Source organism: Podarcis vaucheri, assembly GCF_965113315.1.
Source record: "Podarcis vaucheri genome assembly, chromosome: 1".
Lineage (NCBI taxonomy): Eukaryota > Metazoa > Chordata > Lepidosauria > Squamata > Lacertidae > Podarcis > Podarcis vaucheri.
In genome coordinates this window covers 95,551,114-95,563,255 of record NC_138759.1, presented here as the reverse complement: position 1 = coordinate 95,563,255, position 12,142 = coordinate 95,551,114, and the positions used below count along the sequence as shown (strand labels likewise).

General features: G+C 40.7%; 1 protein-coding gene across 18 annotated transcripts in view; it reads right to left on the bottom strand.

The window, feature by feature from the left end:
* KALRN (kalirin RhoGEF kinase) overlaps positions 1-12,142 on the bottom strand; it is a 508,727-nt gene that overhangs the window by 24,912 nt on the left and 471,673 nt on the right. For 13 of the 18 annotated variants that reach the window (XM_082234887.1, XM_082234888.1, XM_082234875.1 and 10 more), the window contains 8 exons: positions 11,571-11,657; positions 10,225-10,317; positions 9,555-9,605; positions 8,046-8,123; positions 6,923-7,108; positions 5,520-5,691; positions 4,075-4,316; positions 1,761-2,927 (listed from right to left, as the gene is read on the bottom strand). In XM_082234887.1, coding sequence (XP_082091013.1) covers positions 2,676-2,927; positions 4,075-4,316; positions 5,520-5,691; positions 6,923-7,108; positions 8,046-8,123; positions 9,555-9,605; positions 10,225-10,317; positions 11,571-11,657 — 1,161 coding nt within the window. In that variant the 3' untranslated portion in view covers positions 1,761-2,675. Of the gene's footprint in view, positions 1-1,760; positions 2,928-4,074; positions 4,317-5,519; positions 5,692-6,922; positions 7,109-8,045; positions 8,124-9,554; positions 9,606-10,224; positions 10,318-11,570; positions 11,658-12,142 lie in introns of those variants that run through there. The other 5 variants (XM_082234882.1, XM_082234881.1, XM_082234883.1 and 2 more) reach the window with 1 other exon arrangement.

The following is a 12,142-nucleotide window of genomic DNA, read 5'->3' as shown; positions in this document are numbered from 1 at the left end:
TCAACCGTAGTTTATGAACTGTGTATATGCTAGTGTTACAAGAGAAGTCTGATAGGCAACATTGTTTGGGCACATGCAATGGATATCGATATCATCAAACCATGTGATACTGCGCTGTACCAGTCCTGTTCATAACCTCCACATGCATGCTCACTGAACAAGTGGGGAAAATATAGCTTCATATTCAAGTATAATTAGCAGAAGGTGTGAAAGGGGCTCCTAATGACCTATGGTTTCACTCCTTCACCCAAACATTCAGTGAATGTGTGTACTGCAGGCATGAACAGGGCTTTGGTTTGCAGAGCTCAGGAGGCATATTTCTCCAAGATTATACTTGAGCATAATATCCATAGAAGCATGATAAGTAAATGGGAAAGAATGTGAACATTATTAAGGAACATAAAACTAGTGAAGTAAGATTGATATAGATTTGCTTTTTTTCTGAATAAAAGGCCAAACTTTTAATGTTGGAGAGGAGGGGAAGAAAAATTCCCATTTCCCCCTATACATTCAAGTTAGCTTGAAGTAATTTTGAGAACATAAAAGGCTTTGAAACAAAGTGTACAGAATTCTCAGCATTTGCAGTGATATTCTATAGTAGAGTGAAACCCATGAGAGAGATACACAGGCCTTCTCTCTCTGTACTGTTATGTATTTATGCATATATTGTCCATGTTTTTCCCACCCAGCAAGTCATTGTGCTTTATTTCCATTGGTGCAATGTTTGCTGTATCATTGGTCTTCCTGTAGCATAGCAGTTTTGTGCATGAAAAGTCATGGTCAAAAACCTAAGTCCCAACCCACATGACAATTCCCCTTGCCATGAAAATAACTGCTCCCACATTTCACTGAATTTTGTGAATATGCCCCCTGGGCTGTTCCTAATATGGGAGGTTACCCTAAGCAAGGCCAATCACACAAACGCCTGGCAAAACCAGCATGTGAGTTCCATTAAGAAACTTCTGTCACTCCCCATTTCCTCAGGCCTTGATATCACCTTTTGATCTTCACTGGATGAATGATGGTCAGGACAAAGCTCAGTTGATAGAGCACGAGACTCTTAATCTCAGGGTTGGGGTTCAATCCCCACATTGGGCGGAAGATTCCTGCTCTGCAGGGGATTGGACTAAATGACCCTACTAGTCCCTCCAACTCTACAATTCTATGATAACTTTGTAAAGACTATAAATTATTAGGCCCAGTGCAGACCTAACCATATTAAGCATTGACAAGAAAGCAGGAGGTGTGCTGTGAGCTCACATTCTTTCTCCCCTCTTTGGTGTAAATTCACCTCTTCTCTTGTTGGTTTTTGCCATAGTTGAGCACTACATTCAGGATGCACCAATGCTAACCATGGTTAATGCGAAGTAGCTTAGCAAATATTTGCAGTCTTGCTTCAAATCCTGGTTAGAAATCAGACTCATGGCTAAACATGGTTAGCATCTATGCAGATGCATCAATAAATCATGGCTAAGGCTAATAAGAAAAAATTCTTTGTGTGGAAATCTTTGTGTAGGCTATTCCCTCTCTCTTAAGATATAAAGACTGGCAACACTGTGCCTTGGGCCTTATTCATTTGCTGCAGCATACGTTAAATCTAATGAGTCAACACACCTAATCTTCAGTACTTAAAAGTCCATTGAAGAGCTCCCTTCAACAACTGTACTCCAAGGAATCTGTGCAAGATAACCAATGCTGAATCAATTTTTGACAACTGAAGATTTTAAAAAAATAAAAATCAACTGGTTTTACAAAAAGGATTGTACCTTCAGTATTTAATATCAAAAACATTTTCTTGCATTATTTAGTCATTTCAAACTGACAAATTTCAAAAAAAGGTGAAATAGTATTCACACATTTGTTAAATAAGCAACAAAACATTGTAAGAAAAATAAGAACTTAAAGAGGGTCAAAAACTGGTCCTTTTTAACCTCATCAAAACATGCTCATGGTGAAAATTTATTTTACATATTTAAAATAGTACATTTAAAATTATTAGTTACATTACAGGTACAATGATGAACATTGCGACTATCCATAATATTGCACAACCTGACTTCAAATATGGGTTTCTTTAAATAGTGCAAAATACTTTTTACAGGAATGTACTCCAAAGGGGATTTCTCAAACCAAATTATTTTTACAAAATATTATGTGAACAGAAAAAAGAAACTTTCAAAATAAAAAAAGTTACAATCTGTACAAGAAATTGCCATTGACAACATCGAATCTCTATTCCTTGAGAAGTGGGTCTCAATCCAATACAAGGCCTGATGTATGTGGGTGGTGTTTTTCTTTGCTCTATATCATTATAACCTATATATATATATATATATATTTATATTTATATATATTATAAGCAATTGAAAACACAAGATAAATACAAGTCCAGTCAAATCAGGTCCATATTTAGGAAAGGATGGGGGTGAAACCATGCCCTTTAAACTGTCTATAGATTTCAATTCTTTACAAACTATGGGGGCAGAGCGGGGAGAGAACAAAATTCCAACAAAAGCCCAACTATGCCAACATGGATACCCCATGTTGGGTTACCAAGCAAAGTTTGTTCCAATGGCACTGTAGATTTTTTTTAAAAAGGCAGGAAAATCCTAAGATTTGGGTTTTATTTTTCCTCAAAAATCCACATACTGCTCCCAGGGAATCCAACACAGCACTTACTTTATGCCTCCATCGCTATTATCTGTAGTTGATTTAGTGAGGGGAGCCAATATATTCCCTGGGATCCATCCTTCTGCTGCTGGTGAATGGTCATTGGCAGGCTGGTACACAAGGAACATGTTCTGCTGGTTAATGGCAAGTACTTGGACCACCTCACCCTGGTTGACACAGATTTCATTCTCCTTCAGTGCATAGTAATCTTTGATGACCACCATAGAAGAGGTCCCATTGCACCCACCCAAGTCATTCTGAAGAAGAGACACAGAAAGCAACAGTGACAAGATAGCTCGGGTGCAATGCTAAGGTTTTTTTATCAGCATCTCCAGGGCAACACATTTAAGTGTACTAAGAGTTTACAAGACATCTCAGTGTGCACAGCAGCATGTTGCCTAGGCAACTGCACTGTGTTTCCTTCCATGTGATGCTGTGTGACTGACAGACTACAGATCAGTTGACGTAAATTCACAAATGCATACTCATTGTCTCTATAAGCAGTAGTTCTTTTTAATAGCCTGCTTGTGAACAAAACCTACGCATAAGCTTGGGACACAACAGTTGTCAACTAATTTCATAGGACATTTTTGAAAATCGATTATTTTCCTAATTTGGGAGATGGGAGGGCAAGGAAAGAAGATCAGTTAAATAAATGCATCAAGTTACATCGGTTTTGGAAGGCAAAGTGAAACTCTGGTCACATAATGGAAGTAGTGCAGCTGATATAATTAAGGTAAAGAAAAATAAGAAGCAAGAAGAACTTTGTGTGCAAAAGCTCCCTGGTTCAACTCATGTCCAGGTAGGGCTGGGAGAGAGTTAGGACTGAAACCCTGCTAGTCAGTGTAGACAATACTGAGCCAGGCAGACTAACAGTCTGACTTGGTATACCACAGATTCCTATGTTTCACTTATCCCAGTTGTTGCTGAGAAGTCTGCAATAAGGAATGAAGGCAATTGCACTCTCTTGCTGTTATCTACTCCCTCTGAACATGGACTTCCCATTCAGCCATCAGTGGGGACCACTCCCCATGAATTTGTCTTAAGATTGTTGTTGTTCTTTAAAGCAACTACAGCTAATAGCCACCAGCACATGAGGCAGTGATTTCAAGGCTAGAGATGCACTTGTGTTTCCCTCTGTCGAATTTGCTTTCAGCTTTTTAACAAAATCGCACCATGCAGATTCTTGAGCCCTTTCCTAACACCCAGAACAGGCTTAAGACTGGATGTTGCTGTCTGAAAGCTGAAGACCATTTCCTTCTTGGATCAGCAGTTACCATCTATATATTGACTCACGGGTTCAAGTACTCACATCCACTAACCAGGATCAGTAACAGGCCAAATTTGAAATGATGGCAATTGCAGTAAAAAACACAACAACACAAAGTGAAAATACATACATACCTTGATTAGTTCATATTTGTCCCCAGGCTGGTGCTGCTCATGCCCTGTGCTGCCATTGGAGGTAGATATTTTCAGAGGTGGAAGAGATGGGTTACGCATTGTAGCCTTCAAAGGTTTATCCGATCCTACTGGACCTGAGGAATAGGGTCTGGTGATGGGCTGAGGTACCCTGCTGGTCTGGGGTCTCATTACAGCAGAACTGCTGTTTTCTTTGCGCTGGTACTCTATAGGAGACTGTAGTGCTGGAGTAGAACACTAGGAGTTAGTACAGACCTGCCCATTTGCGACACCATGTTTGCCTAATGCAAGGGACGCCATGTTTAGCTTGTTTCAAACAAGTAGCCTGGGAAAATACAAACCATTCACCTACATAGCTTGGAAGCACTGAAAGTTTCTCTTCAGGAAGAGTGAGGGAAGCACTTTCACAAGTGCTGACTTAGCAAGACTGTAAAAACCCAACGGTGCAGATCAGGCCTGCTTGGAGCTCATAGTAATACTCCCTACTTCTAGCCTCTCGATAACAGCAACAGTGAGCAGTGTCTGCTCAGTGATGCCCCTCCTGCTTTCATAATTTGTTGCTCTGGTGGTTGATACTAAATAGCAGCTAGACCTAAAAGTTTACTAATCTTTACTTTATTTAAGATGAAATTGGTAGAGAAGAGAGGCAAAGGCAGCTTCTGCAAAATTCTGGCTTAAGAACAAGAAGAAAACAGAACAAACCTAGTTTCAAAGTCAGGAGCTCTGCATGCCCATCCCTTACTATATGCAAATATAACATGGATGGGAAACCTGTGGGCTGCTATATCCCCTCTGAGTAGAAGAGGAGTCCATAGTTGAAACTACATACTGTGTGAAGTAGGACTTCCTCTAATATGTCCTGAATCTCACATGATTCAGCTTCATTGGGGGGGAAATGTAGGTTGTACCCAAGACTGGCTTGCATACCTAAGGACTGTGAAGTGGTCAATTTTTAAAGAGGGCTACAGGAAATGACAAGCCAGTTAGCCTAGGATCTGTTCCAGGTAAACTGCTGGACACTGTTGTGAAAGATGGCAGCATATACAAAAAGAAGTGTTGCTGAAGAAGAATTAACATGGTTTCTGAGAAAGTAGGACTTGTCTTGCTAAACCATTTATAGAATTCTTTGAGAGTGGCAGTAAGTATCTGGATGGGGTGATCTGGGAGACAATGGTACAATCCAACACACCCCATCCTGAACTCCACTGCTAGACTTCCTAAAAGAAAAAGATTTTCACCCTAGATTTTAATCCCTAGCACAAAATTTATCTGCCTCCAGTCATGCTCCATCTAAAAGGAAGGTCAGTGTACATGACAGTTATGGAAGCGGCCTGCAACAGCAATCTAGGTAGGAATAAGGTTCTGCCCAGAACAGTCAGAAAGCACTTGGGTTTTCTATAATCAAGGACAGAGGTAAAAATGCTTACCATTTAAGAAGTCCCTCTGTGTGTCCAGCACTTGATTGATATCCTCCACCCAAGCTTGCTGGATTTCAGGATTGGCTGCCTGCAAAATGAGCCTTTCTGACGTTTCCCGACTCATGAGTGCGAATTTGCAGGGATCATTGTCCACATTATCCTCAAGGATTAGGTATGTCATCTGCAAGCAACCAGAGAAAGCTCAATGCTCATTCAAGGGGGAGCAAGCAACTTCAGGTAAACTATATAGCAGCTAAACTGAAAGATGGCCCTGCCACCACTGTCCAAATGAAGAGCAGCAACCACAGAAGGTTCACTTCTCTAGAGGAGGAACTCTCTGGAAGTAACATCCCATAGAGAATACTTGGCTTTCAGCTTTGTTCTTCAGCTTCTGTGCTAAGCATCTTCATGAACAGTTCAATTATCTCTGAGTTACTGGCTTTCTTTAATGGTTAGCAATGCTAATAATTATGGGTGGTAGGAAGAAAATTGCTCTACATGAGATGCCCTCCAAAACAGAAAATGCTTTCTGTCATATAAACACAAACACAAACAGAACAGCCTCTAAGAGGGAAAGTATAATGCTCTTTGCCCAGGCATACAATGCAAGTGTACAAAGGTTTATCATCTGCTGACTGAAGTTTTTTGCTGAACATTTAGAGCAGGGGTTGGGAATCTTCTTCAGTCCTGAAGGTCTCTTTCCTTCATGGGCAACTTTCTAGGGGGCGGATGCCAGTAGGGCACAGATGAAAGTGGGTGGGGCAACAGATGCAACTTCTACCTTTGTACAGTAGGCTATATTTGAGCCATGTAGAATTCAGAAGCACACACACACACAACACCCACCCATCCATCAAGGCAAGCAAGAGGTGTTTTTGTAGGTCAACAACACATTTCATCCAGGCAAAAGCAGTGAAGGGGACTGCTGAGGCTGTCTGCGAGAGGGTGTAGCTTGGGAATGGGGTATGGCCAAGTGAGAGTACTGAGGGGCCAAGGGGCATTTGGCCCCTAGGCCTAAGGTTCTCCAATTCTGGTTTAGATAGTTCAGCTCTAATTAGATGTGATGTTATTTTGACACTCATTATCCTAACCCTATGCTATCCTAGCAGTTTTATATAATCACTCACTCAGTCTGCACACACACACACACACGTCACAGAATAATAGAATAGAATATTAAAATAGATTATATATCTATCGTACACCATGGCTGCAAGTCAGAGAATGACATGATAGAACTGTAGGACTGGAAAAGGGCCTAATGACCATCTTCTTTAAACCTCCTGCACTGAAGCAGAAGGACCTTTTCACACCACCAACTTTGCTTATCTAGTGTGCAGCAAACCAAGAAAAGGAAAAATGCACTGCAGTGAAGTTTCCAAATGACTCAAGGAAGCACAACCACAACTTACCTTTATGCTTCGCTTAAACAGGTACCCAGGTGTTAGAGAGCCTTTCCTCAGAAGTTCACTAAAGATGACAATTTGCTCAAAGAGGAAAACTCTGCGTTCTTTTGGCCGAGAGAGACCTCCAGAATCCTGCTCTGTTACATAGAATGTATCCTGCTGTAGCAACTTCCCTTGGGCTGCCAGCTTGCCCTAAGTTAAATAAATGTTAAGTTAAACACAGATGGCATAGAAAGAGGAAAGGCACCCACTCATGGCCAGCATCTTATCACATGGTCTGGGGTAGACCTTATGATTTGCTCACGTGTGTGAAATGATTCATTATCACATGATGTTTAGCCATTTATGCTCAAAACTCGCTACCAAGTTCATGTACCCAATACTCTAACATGAATATGGAATTACGTACAATATATGAATGCCCACCCATATATCTGACCCTTGCAAACCTCCTGCATCAAAAAAACTCTGAAGGAACACAGGAATTTGGCATGCAACACACACACAGGTGTATGTGCATATCTCCCACACCATACTATATTGTATGTGTGATAAGGGATTCAGTCCAATGCTCTGCCATATGTAAGATTTCCACATTGGTGACTCTGAAGCAGATGCCTGAAGTTTTACTCAAAATGACTTATAAATTAAGCAATCCCACAGTGGAGAATCAGGAGTAACAGGGAAATTATCTATAAGCTACAACAACTTCAACACAATACTACATAGAAGCTTCAAGGTTTCACTGGACTGAGAGTCACAGTGATGCCTTCAACAACAACAGCAAAGGTAAAAGGCACCAGGCATAAGAAACTGCTTGCTATGTGATTACAGGTGCCAAAGGAAATGATTAAACAGTCTCCGTTCAGCTGTGTGTGTGTTTGTGTGTGTGTGTGTGTGTGAACATGTGTGAGAGCACACTCATGCCCACAAGTGTAAAAACGAAACTTCCTTCCTGGGTAAGACTCACAGCAGAAAGTTTAAGCATCTCATACCCACCATTTTATAGAAGAAAGTGCACATAATCCCCCCCCCCTTCTAAAATGCAGTTGGGCTATTCCAATGAGACACAGCTATTAGTGTCAACAATTGTACTATTATATCCACATTCAAAAATATTGACTTTTACCTCAAAGCCCTGAAGACGACCCAGGTTCATCATGTCATTGCAGCGTTTAGGAACAAGGCACATCAGCTCCACAGCTTTCTATTAGAGAGATGCAACACATAATCAGAACTGGAAAGAATGAAAGGGCATCTAGTGTGCTACCCTACTCAAGGTAGGGCAAACCACGTATTGACCCTTCCATCCATGGTACACAGGCCAGAGTCTGAAAGTGGGTATCTTGTAGAAAGATGTCAGTGGAGCAAATAGCTCAAGAACGCTGAAGCAAGGGGGTCAATGCTTATTTTGCAGGACAGTATAACCAATTACTAAAGTAGCTAGACAGTGGAACTTCAAATATGGCTTCTCATCACACTTACAGTGTGACCCAAAATAATTATAGCAGGCACAATTATTGCCACCATGGACTGACCACAATTCCCACCCATGTAGATGCCTGCTGTACACATGAAATGCCCAAAGTGACCAGAACAAAGAAGAGCCTTCCTTGTTTTGGCTGTGGTGTGAAAGTGGTTCAGTGAAGCCAACCACAGGTGGGGCAGGAACTGAATCCCTTATTACCTTGCAAGCCAGTCATATGAAGCTGCCTTTGCCTCAAACCATCTAGAGACCATTAACTATCAGCAAGCCCCATTAACTTTACCAAATGCAAGCCCTGCTGAAGCCATAGCTCCACAGCCTGCCTTTAAGTGGGGCTACAGAACGGTTGGTTTTGGACATAGGAAAAGGATTTTGAACTCCTGTTCCAGACCTGTGAATGAGGGAAAAGCTCCATCTGACTGTATTGTCTAATTTTGTGTTATGCCATGCCCCCATGGTGCACTCTTTCAAAATTCAAAATGTGCCCACTGATCCAATTATTGGCAACCACTGCAGTATGGCACAGAGTGAGCCTATGCATAAAGAGAAAGCTCCCCACTTCAGACCTCCCCCCCCATGAACTGATGGCAGGAAGGGGCTGTAAAGCTCCATTCAACACAAAGGTGAGCATGTGGAGAATGCTTGAAAGGGACTTCAATAAAATTATCTGAACAAATACTGTTTGGTAGCCAACACGGTCCCCTCCAGCTGTTGGATCACAACTCTTGGAGGGGGTGATGCTGCCTGTTCAGTACAACATCTTGGTGTACTGAAAGAGCCTTTGCAAGTTCTAGGCTGGTATCCGAACTTGTGTCTTCCAAATTTGTAACTTTGTGTTTTCAATTAATGTATCATATCAAATGTCACCTTGTGTCAATTGCAACTATCCTTGATGACCAAAGGAAGAGGGCAAGGAAGGTCTAAAGTAAGCAAGTATTTAACGGCAGTGGGGGTAGGGTGGGGAGTAAACAATAAAAAAATCATTTTTATTTTTCTTACTGGTTTCACCATATGAAAATCACTCTTACATACTTTTTGGTATCTTGACTTTCTGTTAATATACAAACACCCAAGCCAGCTCAACATGAACACATTATAATCATTCAATAAAAACAATACAAAAGAGAAAAGAAAGCAGATAAAAGTCCATACCTCTGTCTCTGAACATTCCAGCCCAGCTTTTTCACTATATTTTAGAAAATCCTACAGGAATGAAAAACATCCTCTTAAAAATAATTAACAAGAATACATATTAATATCTTCCCCTTTGAAGGCATACTTGCTTACTTGTGGAAATGATTTTGCGTGGCAAGGTTCCAAACCCTCCCAAGATGTTAAGGAATAAAGACACATGAGACCACTAACTTTAGGTGAGTCTATGCTGCGGTTTAAAAGTGCCACCCATTTAAAGGTCCTAACTGATGAACAAATAGAACACAAGACTGAAACAAAATGTATACATTTACAAATTTTATTGTGATCTACAGTAATTTTATTATGCATGATTGAATCTGCAGGCTTTTTGAATGCTGAACATGTAACCGTACCTTTCAAATTTAAATGGTCTCTATAGGGCCCCTGGAAAACACCCCATCCACTCAACCCTGCCTTCACAGTGCACGCCCCCTGTACTGCAATAGCTTTGATGCAGTATGGGGGAAACCAAACAAGTAAAGCTCCAGTATACATACAATGCTCCAGGGAGCATTGTGGTTTAGCCTGCTATAGCAACTGGGTTGGGTTGTTTCTTTTTGCCATTATCAGTATACAGGTATTTGGATAACCTTTTTCCTAGACACAAAACTTCACTGGTATATTTCACCTTGAGTAGCAGCTGGTACTTGGTTATTCTTTGAATGGGCTTTATTAAGAAGTCACTGAGTGTTAGCCGCTGGTTTATTTCTTGTTGCACCTCCTAGAAAATAAAAAGTAGGCAATATCAACAAAAAATATACTTATTTATATCTTGTCTTTGTTTCAAGGAAACTCAAGAGGTCCCCATCCAAGCACTGACCAGACTATGCCTTACTTAGTTTTAGCAAAATTTTCTAACATGTGCCTTCTGTCAATTCCCTGAGATTATAGTCATCTATGACATGTTGACTAGCCCATCTTTCCAAACTGAACAGTTAGACTAGTCCAAATGTTACTACAATGGGCTAGTAACAATTAAGATTAGTATTGTACAGATGAATATAATTTTCCTTTACTCTTCTTGTTGAGTGGGGGGTGGGTGGGTAGAAAAGGAGGTTAAAGTGAATGTATCAAGCATGAAACGTCTTCAGAAACGGGTACAAAAAATTTCTGAAAAGAATACTGGCACTATCTGTCAATTAAATGGAATGAAACAACCCCCAAGCCAAAGGGAATGAAACTTGAATAGTTGTTAACAGCTTACATGGCAGAAATGTTGCTTTTTTTAAAAAAAAAGAAGAAGGATTTTAAGCAGAAATGTTAGAATTTTTAAATTTAATATTTGAGGCAGTTTCTAGACCTTGAGACAGACATAAATGGAATCCTTTCATAAAAAGGTTTAGGAACCATAAAGTATGGAGGGGTTGCTCTCTTCCTTTAACTTCTGGTATCATTCTCCATATCTGTATGTGTGTGTGCAGCACACCCACCCACCGTCAGTTCCTCACACCTGCTACAACATGTGCCAATCATCTATGCATCTGTTAAAACAATGAGGTAGATGACAAAACTTTCTAATAAAGAGTATTTTTGCACTTTAAAGATGAACTAATTAAATTATGGTGTAACTTTTAATCTGTATCTATTCCACCTGTTTTCTTTCAGAGCTAACTTTGACTCCAAGTGGCAGGTGTAGAGCTTGCTGTACCCCTTACCATTTGCATAAATATGCTTTACCAAACAAAAAATTTGATACCACAGGTAAGTAAGACAGCCCCCCACAAACTGCCTGGTCCTACCAGCAACAAATGTACAGGGAATCAGGTGGAGGACAAGAGAAAGAACGCACTGCTAAATATAAGACAGAATTTACTTGTAAAGCAAAGATAGAAAGGGGGAAAGCCACTAATCCAAATGGGATAAGCTTGCTGACACAGCTGTAGGAATGTGTGTGCAAATATGAGAGGGGAGAAGAGATCCTGTCAGGTGTATTTTAAGCTGCAACATGAATAAGGAATGAAGGCCAAACCTTACCTCAAAATATGCACCACATTCCGCTACTATATATTCAGATTTTGGTTTGTTTTGACAGTACACCACATACATGTGTAATCGCCTCTCCTGTAAAAGCAAAATTTGCATAGTTTTCTTAGTCTAAGCCCAGACTAAAGCTTTTGCCACTGCATGGACAGTGACAGAAAGCAAATTTAATTACTCTTGTCAGCCACAGCCCAGACGGTCTTAGGGAGTATTTATTTTCCTTGTTTTAATTTTACTGTCTACTATCACCTGATCAAAGGACTGTGTACAGACACCAACTTTTGGAAAAAGAATGAGGAAAGCAAGATAAAACTAAAGTCCCTTTCCTAAACCCGAAGCACAAGCACTCTCCTTTCTCCCAAAGATAATGTGCGAGTGGGTCGCCCCATGAGGACATCAGATTCAGGCAATTGTTCAAGAAGGGTAAGACTGCATGATTGCTTGTCAGGAGACATGCCACACATGCCACTGCTGCTTTCATTTTGCTGCAACTTCCATATCTCTCCGGTTAGCTTTCTGAAGCAGCTTGGCACTGCTGTAGTGCTGCTGCTGAGAGGACAGGAACA